General features: G+C 42.0%; 1 protein-coding gene across 1 annotated transcript in view; it reads right to left on the bottom strand.

Moving 5' to 3' along the window:
* Positions 1-12,801, bottom strand: part of LOC308638615 (zinc finger protein 519-like) — a gene marked incomplete at its 3' end in the record, with an annotated part of 129,420 nt that extends 116,619 nt beyond the window's left edge. Inside the window, exons 1-4 of the mRNA XM_081276235.1 lie at positions 12,681-12,801; positions 12,431-12,631; positions 10,439-10,588; positions 7,887-7,922 (exon numbers count right to left, since the gene is read on the bottom strand). Of these exons, the coding sequence (XP_081132361.1) occupies positions 7,887-7,922; positions 10,439-10,588; positions 12,431-12,433 (189 nt within the window). The 5' untranslated portion in view covers positions 12,434-12,631; positions 12,681-12,801. The remainder of the gene's footprint in view (positions 1-7,886; positions 7,923-10,438; positions 10,589-12,430; positions 12,632-12,680) is intronic.
* Positions 12,802-20,493: the final 7,692 nt, after the last annotated feature.

Raw genomic sequence — 20,493 nt, 5'->3', positions numbered from 1 at the left:
ACATTTAAATGATTTTTTTCCTCCTAGGTCCCACATACTTCAAGGGATGGGCTATAGATAAGAAACTTACAAATTTGTATACTCGTCAAGTTGTTTTTTTAATATTTTGTTGTTATCTAAGGTACATACTTTGGACAAATGCTACTCCACATTTGCTACAGGTATGAGGTCAGAAATTGAAAAATGTGTGAAATTTGAATACAGTCTTGGACACATTCTTTGGGTTTCTATATGCTGCAAATCCTCCAGTGTTTCAAAAATGTTTGATCAATGGCCAAAAGCTTTGCAAAAATTTTTCCACATGTCCTCTCACTCGCATGAATTCTGAGGTGCTGAGTAGGGTGTGAACAACTGTTGGAGACTCCGACACCTATTTTACACTTGTATAATTTCTGTGCTATCATATCTCTGGTGTGAAATAGTGCTGAACTACTGTGAAATAGGGTTGATTCATCCTTAAAGACACTGATGCGATGTTTTCATTGTAAAGCTTCTCTCCAGTATAAAATCTATAATGTTTAGTACGATATGATCTTCAATTTGAAAAGGTTTGCCATTCTTCACATTTATAGGACTTGTCTCTAGTATGGGTTCTCTGGTGTTGAGTAAGTATTGATTTTTGATTAAAAGCTTTGCCACATTCTCTACATTGGTAGGGCTTCTCTCCAGTATGAATCCTCTTGTGGCGACTATGCTGAGAAACAGTATTAAAAGCTTTGCCACATTCTTTGCATTTGTAGGGCTTTTCTCCAGTGTGGATTCTCTGGTGTTGAGTAAGTGACGATCTTTGCCTAAAAGCTTTGCCACATTCTTTGCAGGTGTAGGGCTTCTCTCCAGTGTGGATTCTCTGGTGGTCAGTAAGTGATGCTTTGTGACGAAAACTCTTGCCACATTCTTTACAGTTGTAGGGCTTCTCTCCAGTGTGGACTCCCTGGTGCTGAGTAAGTGTTGATTTTTTAATGAAACTCTTGCCACATACTTTACATTTGTAGGGCTTCTCTCCAGTATGAATCTTCTTGTGGCAACTGAGATGTGAGATGCGATTAAAAGCTTTGCCACATTCTCTACATTTGTAGGGCTTCTCTCCAGTATGAATTCTTTTATGACAGTTAAGTTGTGAGATGCTATTAAAAGCTTTTCCACATTCTTTACAGTTGTAGGGCTTCTCTCCAGTGTGGATTCGCTGGTGCTGATTAAGTGATGGTTTTTGACTAAAACTCTTGTCACACACTTTACATTTGTAGGGCTTCTCTCCAGTATGAATCCTGTTGTGATAATTATGCTGTGATATGCTATTAAAAGCTTTGCCACATTCTTTACAGTTGTAGGGCTTCTCTCCAGTGTGGATTCGCTGGTGCTGAGTAAGTGAATATTTTTTATTAAAACTCTTGCCACACACTTTACAGTTGTAGGGCTTCTCTCCAGTGTGGATTCGCTGGTGCTGAGTAAGTGATGGTTTTTGATTAAAACTCTTGTCACACACTTTACATTTGTAGGACTTCTCTCCAGTATGAATCCTTTTGTGATAATTACGCTGTGAGATGCTATTAAAAGCTTTGCCACATTCTCTACATTTGTAGGGCTTCTCTCCAGTATGAATCCTTTTGTGATAATTACGCTGTGAGATGCTATTAAAAGCTTTGCCACATTCTCTACATTTGTAGGGCTTCTCTCCAGTATGAATCCTTTCGTGATAATTACACTGTGAAATGCGAGTAAAAGCTTTGCCACACTCTTTACATTTGTAGGGCTTCTCTCCAGTGTGTATTCGCTGGTGGTGAGTAAGTGATGATTTTTGACTAAAACTCTTGCCACACACATTACATTTGTAGGGCTTCTCTCCAGTATGAATCCTATTGTGGCAATAGAGATGTGAGTCTGTATTAAAACTCTTGCCACATACTTTACATTTGTAGGGCTTCTCTCCAGTATGAATCCTGTTGTGGCGATCAAGATGTGACTTTCTATGAAAACTTTTGCCACACACTTTACATTTGTAGGGCTTCTCTCCAGTATAAATTCTCTGGTGATTTTTTAGGCTTGGTTTTTGATTAAAAGCTTCACAAACTTGTTTACATATGTGGGGCATCTCTTCAATGTGTGTCCACTGGTGACAAATAAGATTGGAGTTTTTATTTGAAGTTTTTTCACATTCTTTACATGGCATATCTCCTGTATGAACACTGTGATGTTGAATGAAGTTCTTCAGTGTGTTGCATTCTTCACCTTGGTAGGTCTTCGCTGCAGAAAAAATTTTTTGGTGTTGAGTAAGAGTTGAACAATCTTTTAAGGCTTTGCTAGACTTTTTACATTTATAGGCCTTTTCTTCAGTATAAATCCCCTGATTCTTAACAAGTTGTACCTTTCACTAAATGTTTTTCTGCTTTCTTTTAAATTTGTAGGGTTTATCATTGTCATAGTATCTGCTGTGTTTAAAGAATATATTGGCTTGCTCAACATCTTCTAAACTTATAGTGCTCTCCTTCTCTATAAATTCTCTTGTATTAAGCAAGCTCTGTACTGTGATTAAGAGCCCTTTCACACGCCTTACACTTGCACGTTTTGTCTTGACTATGAATATTTGGATGAGAAATGGCTTCTGAGCATTGAAGCAAGACTTTCCCACATTTTTTATTTTGGTAAACCCCATTACATTTACATATAGAAAATTTCAATTTCTACATACATGGGCAGAATAAAAGGCCAATCAAGATAAAATACAAAAGTCATAGACAAAAGAGGCTTAATATTTATCCAAGAAAAAGCACATATAACATTATTAGCAATACAAATAAGAGTCATGCATATCTCAATTTGTGAAGGAATTAACTGATATGAGGAAACCCAGTAATAACATGGAACCGACTGTACACAATAAAAAAATAAAGAAAAAAATCAACCAACCAAATTGTAAATATCCACAGATGTATTATTTTACAAATCCTCTTATTCAACTACAACTTACACCATCTCTCAAAACAGCAGTCTTTGTCCAAGTTGACATTCATTCCATGGCAAATAATTTCACAGAAAATCCATTACACATATCAGAAAGAACACTGATAAGGAAATTTTAGTGAAAAAAATGTACAAATAAGATTAGAGAAACTGACTTATGATAGTAATATATTACAATGGGTGGACCTAGAGGTCTCCAGAAATGTGCAGAAATTTCCTGTAAGTAATGAAGAGGGGCTGGAATTGTAGACTAGTGGTAGAGTGCTTGTCTAGCATGTGTGAGGCCCTGGGTTCGACCCTCAGCACCACATATGGATAAATGGGAAATTCATTAACAACTAAAAATATTTTAAAAAATGATAGAAGAGCCGTCAGATAATATTGACACTCACAAGGCAAAGGGAAAGTTTTGTTGTTAATTTGAGTGTATGGAGACATTACTGGAGGAAAAGCAGGAGACTAGATAATTTTAAAGCACAAAACAGAGAACAGGTTCTTCTATGATGACAAGAGAAAGAAATCAAAGCCTCTCAAAAATCCTTTCTGCTGGATAATGTCTCAATCAACCTTTTTGAATTTAGGCTTCCTCCTCTACCTCAACTATGTCCTCTGCTAAATGTGGGCCACAGGATTTGACATGACTGCATTTCTCTAAGTCAACCATATGTCAAGTGAAGGATGTATATCATGCCAACGAAGGAAAACATTAAGGATGAAAAGAAAGATCATTAACATTTTCTTGTCAGCACCAAGAACTACCCCGTCATTTTTATTGAATGCAAAAATCTGAAACTCATTCTTATGGTGAAGTTCCCAAAAGATCTACTTCAAGGGAAGAAAATTAAATAACGATAAATAGGAATTTTGAGGGAAAGTTATGCTCACCCACAAAGAGCAGGTTGCTGTAGGTCTCCAACATCACTTCTCTATATAAATTCTGCTGAGCAGGATCTAGGCATTCCCATTCCTCCTGAGAGAAATCTATGGCCACGTCCCCGAATGTCAATGGCTCCTGAAATACAAATTGGTAGATCAATAGCACACGGACAAAACCATCATTTAGTTTTTAGTTTGAATTAAGAGTTAGTAGAACTGACTGTCAGGTAGGAGAGTGACCTTAATTATGTAATAAGATACTTTCCATTACCTAATTCAGAGGAAAATACATAAGTCCAAAAACAGTATACATACTCCATATCAGAGTGAAGTGAAGGATATATACCATAATCCAAGCACTGAATAAAAGCCCAACGCCTAACTTTTCTGCCATCAGTGAATGTGAAATTTGGCGGACATTCCAGATGCAAATCAGACTTGTCAGAGATATTCTCATAAGGTGAATTGTGCCCAAGGGAGACAAAAAGAGTGGTAAAAAAAGGTTTTGAAAACAGTCTGGTTGCTATTCTCTCTGCTTTGTGTCCATGAGATAGATTGAGCTCCCCAATACAATTAGTTTCAAGTATCATCCATGACACATTCCCAATGTGTAAAATATTCATATAATATTAACATTTGGAGACATGTAAAGTGACACTTCCACCTCACGAAAAGACAGACTTGAAATGTTTCAAGTTTTATAAGCAGTTCAACGAGTGAATCAATTTGGTACAATAGAATGAACAATGGGTCACAGAAGACTTCAAGGAGGAGATTAAAAAATTCTTAGAGGAAAACAAGAACATAGACACAACATATCAAAATCTCTTGGACACTATGAAAGCAGTACTAGGAGGAAACTTCATTGCATGGAGTTCATTCCTTAAAAGAAGAGAAAGTCAATCATTGATCTCATACTTCATCTCAAAGCCCTAGAAGAACAAATCAACAGCAAAAGCAGTGGAAGGCAAGAAATAATTAAAATTGGAACTGAAATTGAATTAAAAGAAACAATTAAACCTTGACAAAAAGTTGGTTCTCTGACAGACCCCTAGCTATGCTAATGAAGAGAAGGAGAGAGAAAATTCAAACTACCAGCATACATGATGAAAAAGGCAATATCCCAACAGACACCTCAGAAATAGAGAGGATAATTAGAAATTATCTTAAAAATGTATACCCCAATAAAATAGAAGACATTGAAGGCATCAACAAATTTCTTAATTCCTATGATATTCCCAGATTGAATCAGGAAATATACACAATTTAAAGACACCAATATTAAATGATGAAATAGAAGATGCCATCAGAAGCTCACCAACCAAGGAAAGTCCAGGACCAGATGGATACACAGCCGAGCTCTACAAGACCTTTAAAGAAGAACTACAAAAATACCAATACTCTTCAATTTATTTCAGAAAGAAACAGCACTTCCAAACTCATTCTATGAGGCCAATATCACCCTGATCCCCAAACCAGGCAGGGACAAATGAAAAAAAGAAAACTTCAGGCCAATATCTCTAATGAACATAGATGCAAAATTTCTGAATAAAATTCTGGCAAATTGAATTCAAAAACATGTTAAAAAGGTCGTGCACCAAGATCAAGTGGGGTTTGTCCCGGGAATACAGGGTTGGTTCAACATATTTAAATCAATAAAGGTCATTCATCACATCAATATATTTAAAAATAAGAATCATATGATCATCTCAAGAGACACAGAAAAACCATTTGACAAAATACAGCACCCTTTCATGTTCAAAACATTAGAAAAAACTAGAGATAACAGGAACATATCTCAACATCATGAAGGCTATCTACACTAAGCCTCAGGCCAACATCATTCTGAATGAGAAAAACTGAAGGCATTCCCTCTAAAAACTGAAACAAGACAGGGATGCCCTCTCTCACCACTTCTATTCAACAGTTCTTGAAACACTGGCCAGAGCAATTAGACAGATGAAAGAAATTAAAGGAGTAACTACAGGAAAAGAACTTAAATTAGCACTATTTGCCAACAATACGATTCTACACCTAGAAGACCCCCAAAGCACCACCAGAAAACTTCTAGAACTAAAAAATGAATTCAGCAAAGCAGCAGGATATAAAATCAACATCCATTAAATAAAGGCATTTCTGTATATCAGTGACAAAGCCTTGAGAAGGAAATGAGAAAAACTACCCCATTTACAGTAACTTCAAAAAAAGAAAACATAAGATACTTGGGAATCAACTTAACAAAAGAGGTGAAAGATCTATACAAGGAAACCTACAGAACCCTAAAGAAAGAAATCAAAGAAGACCTTAGAAGATGGAAAGATCTACCTTACTCTTGCATAGGCAGAATTAATATTATCAAAATGACCACACAACCAACAGCACTACACAGATTTAATGCAATTCTGATCAAAACCCCAATGACATTTCTCATAGAAATAGAAAAAGCAATCATAAAATTCATCTGGAAAAATACGAGATCCAGAATAGCTAAAGCAATTCTAAGCAGGAAGAGTGAAGCAGGTGGTATCACTATATCAGACCGTAAACTATCCTACAGAGTAATAGTAATAAAAACAGCATGGTATTGGCACCAAAACAGGCTGGTAGATTGACCAATGATACAGAAGAGAGGACCCAGAGACTAACCCACAAAATCACAATTATCTTATATGAGACAAAGGTGCCAAGAACATGCATTGGAGAAAAGATAGCCTCTTCAACAAATGATGCTGGGAAAACTGGAAATTCATTTGCAAAAAAAATGAAATTAAACCCCTCTCTGTCACCATGCACAAAACTCAACTCAAAGTGGATCAAGGACCTAGGATTTAAACCAGAGACTCTGCATCTAATAGAAGAAAAAGTAGGCCCTAATCTTCATCACGTGGCTAGGTCCCAACTTCGTTAATAAGATGCCCATAGCACAAGAATTAAAACCAAGAATCAACAAATGGGATGGATTAAAACTAAACATTTTCTTCTCAGAAAAGAAAAAAAAAACAATCTGAGGTGAACAGAAAGCCTACATCCTGGGAGTAAGTTTTTACCCCTCACACATCAGATAGAGAACTAATGTCTAGGGTATATAAAGAACTCAAAATGCTAAGCACCAAAAAAGGAAATAATTCAATCAAGAAATGGGCCAAGGACCTGAACAGACACTTCTCAGAAAAGGATGTAGAATCAATCAACAAATAGATGAAAAAGATGTTCATCATCTCTAGCAATTAGAGAAATGCAAATCAAAACCACTCTAAGATATCATCTCACTCCAGTCAGAATGGCAGCTGTTTTGAAGACAAACAACAAGTGTTGCTGAGGATGTGGGTGGTAAGGCACACTCACACACTGCTGGTGGGATTGCAAGTTGGTGCAGCCAATATGGAAAGCAGTATGGAGATTCCTTGGAAATCTGGGAACGGAACCACCATTTGACCCAGCTATTCCTCTTCTCAGACTATTCTCAAAGGACTTGAAAACAGCGTACTACAGGGACACAGCCACGTCAATGTTTATAGCAGAACAATTCACAATAGCAAACTGTGGAGCCAACCCAGATGCCCTTCAGTGGATGAATGGGTAAAAAATATGGGGCACATATACACCATGGAATTTTATTCAGCAATAATAAAACCATGGCAATTGCAGGTAAATGGATGGTATTGGAGAAGTGAAGTTAGTCAATCCCCAAAAAACAAATGCTGAATGGTTTCTCTTACATGAGGAGGCTGAATATAGTGGGGTAGGGAGGGGGAGCATGGGAGGAATAGATGAATTCTCCATCTATTAGAGGGGTGAGAGGGGAGGGGAGGAGGCAGGGGATTAGCAAGTATGGTGGAATGTGATGACATCATTATCCAAAGTACATGTATGAAGACACCAATTGGTGTCAACATCCCTTATGTACAACCAGACATATGAAAAATTGGGCTGTATACATGTAATAAGAATTGTAATGCATTCCACTGTCATAGTTTTAAATCAAAAAATAAAAATAACAAACACACTTCAGCCTGTGTGAGGATCAAGGATGAATCCTTTCAACCACTCACCAAGACATTGAATTGCATTGTTGTTCCAGGGTTCAGCTGCAGGAAGAGCGGGAATATATGTGAATTTCAATACCTGATACCCACTGGGATATATTTGGGTGAAATACAAGAGACAGAACATCGATGGTAGGAAAGGTACAGAGGATCTGGGAGGCAGAAAAAAGTTGTCATGAAAACAATCGACATTCTCAAGCTCAGCAGGTAGTACCTGTGATGACAAATGTCAACCCCAGCCTAATTCTTGCCTACATTAACACAGACCCTCACTTCATGCACGGGGAATACTGGTCATCAGCAATTTAAGAGGTATTTAACCAAATTTAATATCCTACACAACGTATGTTTGCAATGCACATTTTCAATAAAAGTCACACAATTTTTACTTCAATATTGACTTATTTAATTTCTTTTGCATTTATGATGATTTTAGAGTCAGCTGGGTAATTTTTACACAATGACTTTTGGATTTTGGCCTCATTATATTGAACCTGCAGACCCACTGTGGAATATTGTGGTTTTAAGAAAATCAAACTTTTGATCATTTAATATTAGCTGTTTTCCCACTTTGTTTCCACTTCTTTTTGCATTTTACTTTCCCTTTTATTTTTACTTTGCAGTGAACAGTTCTTTTGTTATAACTTTATTTTAAATTATTTTTCCTATATTTGTGAATGGATTTATGCCTCAATTTTAACACTGCCCATTGCTAGTGTGTATAAATTATATGACTTAATGTTGACCATTTAACCCATGACATTATTGAACTAATTTAGGTCTTATGTTTCATTAGTGCATGGAAATTGCTTAGATATATTATAGAAATAAGAATATCATCTGCATGTGCTATTTTACTTTTGATGTACAAAATGCTGTTCAATATTCTCAGAACAATATTTAGAAGTCAGGAAACCATACTTTGTCCTTTTTCTAAAACTAAATTGTGAAACACTTAGATTCTCACCATTAAATATGAAAATAGTTCATAGCTGCCCTTTAGTGGATTGAAAAAGAATTGTCCTCTGGTCTTAATTGGCCATAGGTTGTACAATAAATGACATAAGTATGTAATCTGCCAAAAGCTTTTCTCTATCAAAATGATTTTTGGAAACTTACATATTGTCCCTCTTGGTCATGAAGTCCCATCTTTCTTTTTGTTGTTATTCTCAGTTTTCTAGGGGTTTGAATATCTGGGTCAACATCTATAGGAGGATGGTCTGCCATTTCCATTCTTATGCTGTGTTATCTGGTAATTCTGGCCTCACAGAAAGAATTAGTCCATTTTCTTCTATTTTTAGATGTCATCATGAATTACTGTTACTGATTCCTTATTACATGTTTGGTAGAAATGAACTGTGAAGGCGTCTTTGTAAAATATGGTTGCTGTTTGGTTTTTTGGTGGGTTGATTTTGGGAGCTGGGTTTTTGCCAGGTTGGCCTCACATTCCTTAGCCCAAATCCTCCTCCAGCTGTAGCCTCACAGGTAGCTGGGACTAGTGGCATGGCTCCCATATCAGCTTTTCAACTTCTCAAAAATATTTGCAATTAAGTTAAATGTTGATTTGTAGGTTTATTTTATATTTCTTCACATCTGGGTCTACTCATGTATTCTATTGATTCCTGAAGTAATTTTCAAAGTTGATGATTATCTTGCAATTTATCTATATTTGGTTGTTTTCCAGGGTTCAGACTTTCTTGGCAATTAAGGTGGAGTGATGAGCAAGCACAATGTGGGGAAATGAGAACCTGGCATTTTGTGAATTGAGCAATGTCTCAGGATGCCCTGTGCAGGACGGAGAGTGTGCACACATAATTTTGTGAGATAAATGAAGAAAAAAAGCTAAAGCAAATTATAATTTTAGTTAGCCTAATTAACAATCTTGAGTAGCTTTTATAAGTCTTCACACACTTGTTTACTTTTTAGGGCAGAATCTAAGTATTTTACCATATTTAAATTAGGTTATTAAAGGTTTTTTTTATATTTTTTGGTGAGTTGTGTAAGTTTCATATATTTTGGATGTTGAGCTTTTACCAGATATGTGGCTAGCAACGATTTTCTTTTACCCACAGTCTAGTTTTACATTTCATTGACTGATTCCTTTGCTGCATAGAAGCATTTTTAGCTTCATATAGTCTCACCGATCTCTTTGTTTTTCCTTGCACATTCTCAACATGTTCTATTTAAAACCATTGCCGACATGAATGATAAAGAATTCTTCTCGTTTTCTTCTGGAATTTTTATGATTTCAGGTTATATCACAATGTGCTATGACCACATGCTTGTGGGCTATTCTCAAAATGTTGGTAGGTAGCATTGACTGCAGAGGATATGCAGGAAAGGAAACACATGGACATCCTTGCCAGAAATATAAATTTGAATAGATATTTCAAAAAAACTATAAGGGTTATTTTTCAAAAAATTAAAACTAGAGATGCCATATGACCCAGACATTTTGTTAAGAATATGCCTGTATTTTTCAGGGTTCTTCAGAAAATGAGAATAAAATACATAAAAATGGATGTATATATAGAAGGGAGCTTATTGTATTTACTCACATAATCATGGGAGGAATAGTCGCCAAATGTTTGCCTGCAGGATGGCAACACTGGGAAACTGGTAACCACTTGGTCCAAGATGCTAGAAGCTTCATAATGTGAGGAATCAAATGAAGCAGCTGTGGTCCAGGACAGAGTACTTAAAAGACCCTGGTAGATGAAAAAACAAATAACCCGATCAACCGACGGGCCAAGGACCTGAACAGACACTTCTGAGAAGATATACAATCAGTAAATATATGGAAAGATGCTTATCATCTCTAGCAATCAGAGAAATGCAAAAAAAACTAACATATCATCTCACTGCAGTCAGAATGGCAGCTATTATGAAGATAAACAACAATAAGTGTTGGTGAGGATGTGGGGAAAAAGGTACACTCATACACTGCTGGTGGGACTGCAAATTGGTACAGCCAATATGGAAAGTAGTATGGACATTCCTTGGAAATCTGGGAATGGAACCACCATGTGACCCAGCTATTCCTCTTCCTGGAATTTACCCAAAGGACCTAAAAACAGCACACTACAGGGACACAGCCACAGCAATGTTTATAGCAGCACAACTCACAATAGCTAAACTGTGGAGCCAACCTAGATGCCCTTCAGTGGATGAATGCATAAAAACAAATTTGGCATTTATACACAATGGAATATTAGTCAGCACTAAAAGAGAATAAAAACATGGCATTTGCCAGTAAATGGATGGAGCTGGAGAATATTATGTTAAGTGAAGGTGGCCAATCCCAAAAAAACAAATGCCAAATATTTTCTCTGATATATGGGGGTGACTCACAGTGGGGTAGGGAGGAAGAGCATGGGAGGATTCGATTAATTCTAGATAGGGAAGAGGGGTGGGAGGAAAATGGAGGGGGAAGGGGATTAGCAAGCATGGTGGAATGTGACGGTAATCATTATACAATGATATGATCGCCATCGTTATTCAAAATACACGTATGAAGACTTGAATTGGGTGTCAACATACCTTCCATACAAAGAGAGGTGAAAAATTGTGGTATTCATGTGTATTAAGAATTGTAATGCAGAAAGAAATGAGTACATGTATAATGGCATACGTTGACGTGAATATTCTTTATATACAGAGATATGAAAAATTGTGCTCTATGTGTAATAAGGGTCATAATGCATTCCACTGTTATCATGTATTTAAAAAAATAATAAAAACAATATATAAAATTAAATCATGACCTAAAAAACATGGTTAAAAAAAAAAGAAAGAAACTGTGAGATAGGATGCAGGGAGATCACAATTGTGAAGCTGATCCCAGCAACGGAGTGAAACCCTGCCTAAATAAAAAAAAAAAAAATAGGCAGTAGTAATTCTAAAAAATTAAGAAATCAATTAGAAATTTAAATTTTTAAGTAAAAATTTAAAAAGGGCTGAGGATAGAGTTCAGTAATAGGACACCCTGGAAATTCCATCCAGATATAACCATTTCTGCCAATCAGCCACATCTTGTTTGCCCTATTGCACGCAGTTTGACCAATACCATGAAACACTGTGTCAGTGTCAGGTGGGTGGCACATCAATGTCACATTTCACATATAAGCATATTTTTTAAAGGACACCTGCTGAATTCGAAAAAAAAATGCAAACACAGATCAGCACCTAAGAGGCTGAATGATAAAATCCCTCCTTCTACAGACGGCCTCCCCCAGGTTCACCTCGGGTCACCCCCATCAAAACGTCACCCTGATCCCTTTCCACCTCAGCCCGGGAAGAGGCGGGCACCGCGCTCCCCGGCCACAGAGGCCCTAAGGGGAGGCCGAGGGGTCTCGGCCACTGTCACGCTCCCCGCCCGGCTGGCCAGGGGGACTGAGGGGCGCTGTCCCCGAGGGGCTCAGGCCCGCGGCCGCAGAGAGCGCCCGGAGTCGGGTGGGCGGCTCGGGCTCCCCCCACAGCCGTCCCCCGGGACGGTCCCGGCCACCTCCCGAGCCTCCCTGTCCAGGGACCAGGGGCCAAGGCACACTCACCATTTCCTGGTGCCCAGCAGCCAAGCCTGCCCTGGGGAGCTTCAGCCTCTGAATGGCAGGGCCACCGGGGTCCTGGGCAGAGTGAAGCCTGGACTCCAACTGCAGGAATCTGAGGGGAACCGCGACCCGCGGAGAAATAAATCTCTTCCGCAGCCCGGAAGCCCGCCCCCTGCTCGCTGGCTGCGCTCAGGATTGGACAGGCTCAGGATTGGACAGCGCTCAGGATTGGACAGGCTCAGGATTGGACAACGCTCAGGATTGGACAGCGCTCAGGATTGCACAGCGCTCAGGATTGGACAGCGCTCAGCACGGGGGCTTCTGATTGGACAGGGCCTCCGTCAGTCTCCGCCCTCCCCAGCCTGAGCTCCTAGAGCCTTCTTTCTGAGTGACAGGGGGGTGATATCCGCTCCAGGGTTAAAATGTCTATGTTTTTAAGATAAGTTACAAATGGGCCCATGGTAACAGCTGGCAGGGGGAGGAAAGAAAGGGGAGATGAATCGCTCCCCTTCTCAGGTGTTGTCCTTGAAGAGTGAATTTGCCCAGAACAGTGAAAGGAAAAGCTGCTTTGATGTGAACTTTTGCAGACTGTGAACTTCTGAGCCCCTCCCCTTACACGCTGGGTATAAAACTCTGAAACTCCCTGAACTCGGGGTTCAGGGGATTGATGGATGACAGCAAAGGCTGTACCCTCTGAACCTGGCTGCAGCCCAATAACAGTGTTTCCTGCTGTCTTCGGTGCCTGGCCTTGTTTGTCCCTACAACACTTTGGAGGGGCACATACAAATGTAGCAGCCGCAGCGCTAGTTTGTCGGTGAGGAAATGCACAGGCTCAAGCAACAAGTGATCAGTGCAGCCTTTGTGGGACAGGCTCAGAGAGCCCTTTGCCAAAATTTACAATCCTAGAGGGCTTGACTCAGAAGTGTCCCCGTGAGCTGATGAAGGTGGCCACCACACTTTTCATCAATCAAGATCCAGAGACTCAAAGACAGGCAGCCCAAAAAGATGAAGTGGAGGATGGATCTTCTTACAGCAGCCCTCATCACAAACCCAGAGGTCACTCCAAGGCGGGGGCGGGGTCTCACTAGAACAAAGCCAATGGTCCAAATGTTTATAAGGAAAAAAAGTGTGGCCAGACTAAAGGGGAAGCCTCCAGTGTCCCTGGCGAGCAATAACCCCCTGCCATGTTCAAATGCGAAGCCTTGAACAGAGAAGGAGTGAATGTGGTGGCCCCAGCCCCTCCTTTCAGTTTCTTCCCACTTGTTCAGAAGTCGATGATTGACGAATATGGCAGGGTCCCAGGGACACAGAACTGCATCGGATGCACGGGAGCCAGCGCCTCAGGAGGGCTCAGCTGCTGCAAGCCCCAAATGAACCAGGAATATGTTCATGTTAACAGCCAGGAGTGGGCCATAGGGTGTTCACTCCAAAAGGACATGCCACCCTGGCTCCAAGCCACACGCTGTGAGCCACCAGCAGGAAGGGCCACAGAGCCCCATGCACCCAGGCACACTGAACAAGAACACAAGCAGGGCAGCTGCTATGGACAGTTAGAGCAGGCTCCCACCTGACAAGAGGAGAAAGCCATGCAGTCAACGAGCAACACCTGGGTGGGCACAATGTGGCTGCCACACTGGGACCTGCACGGAACCGCACTGCTGCCCTCCAATCTTGGCAGACGGCCCACTGTGAGACTGACATAGGTGCCTTTTATACAAATGATTGCTGAGAGCCATAGCTAAGTAAGAATGACACATGGCAATTTCCTTGTCAGCCTACCCCATGTTGCTTGGAGGGAGGACTCTCCATTGTGGAAATGGGCTGGCCTTAGACCCAGGTCATTTGCAGTGACATTGCATGAATGTTTGAGTCAGGTGACCCTGCTCAAGGACCAGGGTGGATCCGGGTTTAGGGAAGATCCTGCTGGATGAGGGTGGGTCCAGGTTTAGGGTGTATCCTGCTGGGATTAGGGAGTATCCCGCTCCTTGGGTTTAAGGTGGACCCTGCTGGGAATAGGGCATATCCTGCTGCCTCAGGCATGCCCGATCCTTGAGTTCCCATTGAGTTCTCGCGGGATTCAGAGAGTATTTGGGGATGCAGAGCCCAGTGGAGGTGTGGATTCTCCCAGACCGTGCGTGTGACAGTTCGGGAATAAAGAGTTGCTGTTTGAATCTACAAGGCTGTGAGTGGCTCGTGATTTTGTGCCCAGCCAGACTGCGGCAAATGATGTCCCAGGTCATCAGCCTCTGCTAAGATTTACATTCGATTTAAGTGTTGGAGAATCCCAGCAGCCGAGATCCTGCACCAGGAGATAACAAAAAAATTCCTGCATCTTAAAGCACCAGAGGCTCTATGTATGCCTCCCTTCCCTAAATGACAGTTCCTCCCAGGGGCTTGAGTACACCACCCTTGGGACAGCACTGGACACTGACTTAAAAGCCCATATCTACCAAGAAAAAGGTCAAATATTTTGGTTACCATCTGACTCAGCAACAGGACAGACAATAGCAACTGGGCCTCAAAAGACACAGGAGATCTGTTCAGTTCCAGTCCCTCCAACCTGCCATCAGACTAGAGAATTCTTGGGGGCTACTGGGTTCAGCCATATATGGATCCCTAACTTTTCAGTCATGGCAAACCCCTCTATGAAGCCACAAGGGGGGAGAATGAGATCCTCTGATGTAGAGGTCATCTAAGCAAAAGGCCTTGGAGGACGTTAAACAAGCAGTCACCAGTGCACCTGACCTCACAAAGCCTTTCTTTCTGTATGTCCATGATTGGTCTCGAGTACCTCTAGGAGTTTTGACTCAGATGCTGGGGACATGGCACCGTCCAGTGGCCTATTTGTCCAAACAGCTGGATTCTGTAGCCCAGGGCTGGCCACCTTGTTTATGGGCCCTTGCAGCCGCAGCTCTTCTGGTGTTGGAAGCTGATAAACTGGCCATGGGACAAGAACTGGTTGTCAGAGTTCCTCATTCAATTTGGACATCGTTAGAATATAAAGGACACTCTTGGTTGACTAATGAAGGAATGGTCAAAGATCAGGGCATGTTATGTGAAAACCCACGTATCCACGTTGAGGTCCTCAAAACTCTAAACCCAGCAACTTTGCTGCCCATTGCACCTGGACAACCTGATCACTAATGTGTTGAGGTCCTGGGTGCAGTGTTCTCCAGGAGACCAGACCTGGCAGACCAGTCCTCGGGGACGCTGATGCAGAGGACTTCACAGATGGAAGCAGTTTTATAGAAGATGAGGTATGTTTAGCTGGATATGCAATGGTCACGCTGGACTCTACTATCGAGGCAGAACATCTGCCTCAGGGAACTTCAGCACAAAAAGTAAAACTTATTGCTTTGATTCAAGCACCTGAGTTGACAGCAGGAGTCTGTGTGGATATTTACAGACTCAAAATATGCATTCGCTACCCTTCATGTCCATAGGGCCTTCTGTAGGCTAATTAACTCAGGAGAGAAAAAGGTGGGGACATGATGTATGGGCAAGGAATTCTTGAACTTTTAAATGCACTGTGGGCTCCCAGGAAGGTTGTGATTATATATTGCCGAGGTCATCGAAAGGGAAACACTGTGGTTTCTCAGGGCAACCGGAGAGCTGACAGAGAGGCCAGGTTGGCTGTCTGCAAGAAACGGGAAGAAAATCCAGTCCCAGGTCTAAATGCTGCCCTTCTGCCTGGCCGACTAGCTAACAGAATGGCAGCCAACACACTCCCAACATGAAAGTAAGTGATTGAAGACTGAAAAAGGAAATTTTCTCCCGGGTAGATGATGGAGATTTTCTGATGGCCGGAATAGCCATCGCAGAGATTCTGACCCAGCCTTTATCAGACAGTTTTGCAGGAAAACATGTTGGACATACAGCACTTGAGACAGTTCTGAGTGGACATTTCTATGACTCCCAGCTCACAAGCATCCCCTGGATGATCTGCAAACAATGTGAGGTTTGTGCTCACAACAATCCTTGTCAGGGGCCAAAGCTTTCACCAGGAATCCAAACTATAGGAGGAGTACCCTTTGAAGACTTGGAAGTAAACTTCACTGAACTGCCATGCTCACGGGGCTATAAGTAACTTTTGTGAGTTTTTTTTTTTTGTGAGTTCATACTCTGACTGGGTGGAAGTCTTTCCCACCCTCACTAAAAAGGCTAAGGTATCCCAATAACTATTGGCTCAGACAATGGGGCAGCTTTGGGGCAGAAGTGATACGATTACTAACCAAGAGTTTAAATATCAGATGGAAGTTACATACTGCCTATAGGCTGCAGAGTTCTGGTAAAGTTCAAAGGATGAACAGGACTTTAAGGCTCGATTGGGCAAGCTGTGTCAGGAGACTCACGTTGTGATGAACTTCTCCCTATCACACTGTTGAGGATTAGATCCACTCCCACTAGGAGGACTGGATACTTTTCTTTTGAGATCATATATGGGAGGCCCCCCCCCCTTATTAGGAGACTACAGGGAAACTTCAGAGAGATAGGAAAATTAACCCTGAGTCGACAGCTTCAGGTCTTAGAGAATAACTTGACAGGTTCTCAACCAATGGGTTAGAGAAAGAGAGCCAGTAAGTTTGACCCAGGGGCACACTCCTCCAAGCCTAGAGATTGAGTCTGGGTCAAAGAATGGAATATTCAGCCCCTGAACTTCTTTGGAGGGGCCCTTTTACTGTTATTTTATCCACCCCAGCTGAACAGTCAAGTTTGCAGAGATAGGTCCCTGGATTCACTACACCAGACTCACGCCTGCAGCTTCGGCCTGGGAGTGCCCTCCAGATGCTGCTACGCCCTTGGAGCTGACCATCCCCAAGAAAAAGGAGCACGGGAGAAGCTTGAGGATCAGAAGGAGGACAACAGCCCTACCCCAGTCACTCCGGAAGCTGACTGGTCTACGCACGGCCGAAGCTTGAGGAGACGATGGCCCTGTTTCAGCCACACAGGAGGGACTGGCTGATCAATGAAAGATCAACTTCCCCCCAGGACTAGCGGACTCTTTCAACCTCTGAGATTATTCCTATACTGTGATACATTGCTACCCCTGGCTTCTGGATATGTGCACAGTTGTCTGGTTTTTGCTACTGGTTTGATAACAGTAACTCCTACTGACTGGACTCTGGGTAACAAAATCTCACTTATAGTTTTTGTTTGTTTGTTTTGCTTTTGATCTTGCTTATATACGCTTTCTAGGGTTTATTTGGTCTTATTAGTTTGGCTCTGTTAATTCATGCTGTTTAACCTATGCTAACCCAAATGTGAGTCTATTACCTAGTTTGGATTCCTTTGATAATCTTAAGAGGTCCTGCCCTACTCCTGTTCCAACCGTGGAGATGATGTGAACCATGTGTCAAGACGATCCACTCCAACCAAGAGGTGGTAAAACATATATTTAGGCCCTGTGTCACCAGGGGATTGCTAGAGATGGATGACTGTTTGGAGAAAAACAAAAAAAGAGGTTCATTGGAAAGAAACTTGATTTAGGAGGTCACCAATCTTGGGGTGAAGGTTCCTGGCCACCCCAGAGGATGATTGCCACTTATGCTCCGGCTACCTGGGCACACAATGGCAGTTGGAATTACAGAACTCCTATTTACGTGTTCAACAGAATCATTCACTTACAAGCTGTTCTAGAAATTCTTATTAATCAGGCTGCCACAGCCTTTGACCTCCTGGCCACACAACAGACCAGATGCGAGTGGCCAACTATCAAAACTGCTTGGCATGAGATGACCTACTGGCTGAGGAAACAATATATGTGGAGAGTTCAACAGCTCAGATTGTTGCATCCAAATGGATGACAACAGACAACAGTTAAGAATACAGCCAACAACACAAGAGAACTAGCACTTGTTCCTACTAGAAGGGCATCCAAGTTTGGCTCCATGGTGCATTAAAACTATGGGGTCCACTGAAGAAGCTGCTGTGGAAAAGATGGCATCAAGTAAGGTTTTAGCGTTCTATAAGGCTTTAAGCCAAGATGATGGTAATGATGCTCTTAAATTTAAAGGATTAAATTATGGGGAGCATCATTAAAGGGGGGAATTGAAGTGGCACCCCCTTTCTCCACAGAAAAGCCCTCTTCACCATGGCTGATTTTAGGACTGTCAGCAAAAGAGTCCACTGTCGATAAACTTCCTATTTGCATGTCACCCTGCTGACTTGGCCACAGGCCGAGAAGATACCAGCACTCCAGGTGCTGGACACCCCCTTAATAATTTTCACAAACGTATCCAGTAGAGTACTTTGTAGAAATGTGCAAACCAGGCTTCTGGCCTTGAGCTGGGCTTCACACAGATGTCTACATTTTGAAGATAAGTTACAAATGGGCCCATGGTAACAGCTGGCAGGGGGAGGAAAGAGAGGGGAGATGAAGCGCTCCCCTTCTCGGGTGTTGTCCTTGAAGGGGATACATATATGACATTCATATACGTACCTGATAATATCAGATAATGTCAGACACATACTCATTACCTAGCTCATGTCGGACTTCTCTGATCCCAACTACTTGACTGAGGCGGCAGGATCACAAGTTCCAGTCCAGCCTGGGACATTTCAAAATCAATGAAAAAATAAATACTGTAAGGCCTGGGGACATCACTCCATGATCGAGCACTTGCCCAGCATGTGTGAAGCCCTGGGCTCAGGCCCTAGTACTGAAAACACACACACACACACACACACACACACACACACACACGCCCTACTTCAATTTCTAATCTTGGTTCCTATTTAATAGGAAAACTTTTAATAAAGTCAAGCTCACCGGACCCCTGATCCCTGTCTGCTTCCTTTCTGGGTGACCTCACTTGCGGAGGATCATGTAAAATTCCCCCTCAAGCCCTTGAGATTTGTGGATCACAACATAACCCAGAGGAACCGTCAGAGTTCTGGCAGCCACAGGAAGAGATGTCTGTTCAGAGCCAACAGGAAGTCAGTGGCCACTGGTGGCCCAAACCAAACCAAACCATAAATAACACTAGCTGGGTGGCTGAGGGGACCTCTAGGTGGCCACAGGGGTCTCACAGGGAGGTGCACCATGGGAGTGCTGGGCAGCCCCGAGCTGTGGCATTTCCCTGTGGGCTTCTGCCTGGGTCCTAGGGGGAGAGGGGCAGGGTTGACAGGTGGGGACCAAGTGCTCCAAGCCACACCTGCCTGGGACATTCACAAGCCTGAGTCCCCAGAGCTGCAAATGCTTCTGAGAGGTCTCTGCAGGCTCTGATCCAACCCTGTAAGGGATCCCTAAGATGTCTGTCACCCTGCCTAAAGGACCCCAGAATACCTCTGGGAAGAACTTGGGCCCCTTCTCTGTGGCTCTGAGACGTCAAGCTTCCTACCTGGTCTTCTTTGGCCTGGAAAAGACCCACCTGCTCCATTTCCAGCAGCACCCTTTGGACCCCACTATCCTTCTAAACTAGTGGGTTCTGCGGCTGAACATCTCCTGGAAACTGTAAGATGGGTTCCTGTGTCTGCACGGACCCCAGGGTTCAGGCATGTGGGGTTCTGTCTACAGTCCCATGTCTCCGTGTGTCTGTGTGGTCTTGGTGGCACCAGCTGACTTGGACATCAGTGAACCCTCATGATTGAAATGACCAACCCAAAGGCTCTGTCAGCTCCAGGTGACCTGGGGGAATCTTTAACAGGTGACACCTACATCGCTGGGTCACTGTAAGTGGTTGATGATAAAATACCTGACTATTTAACTTCAGGGTCATGTTTGGTGGTTATAGCTAATGAGCAATTGTAGTGATAATGGAAAACCGAGGCTGGGGTTGGGGCTCAGAGGTAGAGTGCTTGCCCGGCACGTGGGAGGCGCTGGGTTCCATCCTCAGCACCACATACAAATGAATAAAATGAAGGTCCATTGACAACTAAAAATTATACGTATTAATAAAAAAGACTTCCAAAACCTTTTCAAGTAATGATACCCGCAAGAGTTTTCTAAGTTAAATTAGATGATTATTCATGGACTACCCAGGTCATTTCTAAATGCAGCGACACTATCAGCACTCAACACAGGTTTAAGCTTATTTACTTTTGGTTTCTTAAATTTCATGTAGAAA

Source organism: Spermophilus citellus (genome assembly GCF_964194105.1).
Source record: "Spermophilus citellus genome assembly, chromosome: 19".
In the NCBI taxonomy this organism is placed as follows: Eukaryota; Metazoa; Chordata; class Mammalia; order Rodentia; family Sciuridae; genus Spermophilus; species Spermophilus citellus.
This window is presented reverse-complemented; position numbering and strand designations above follow the sequence as displayed.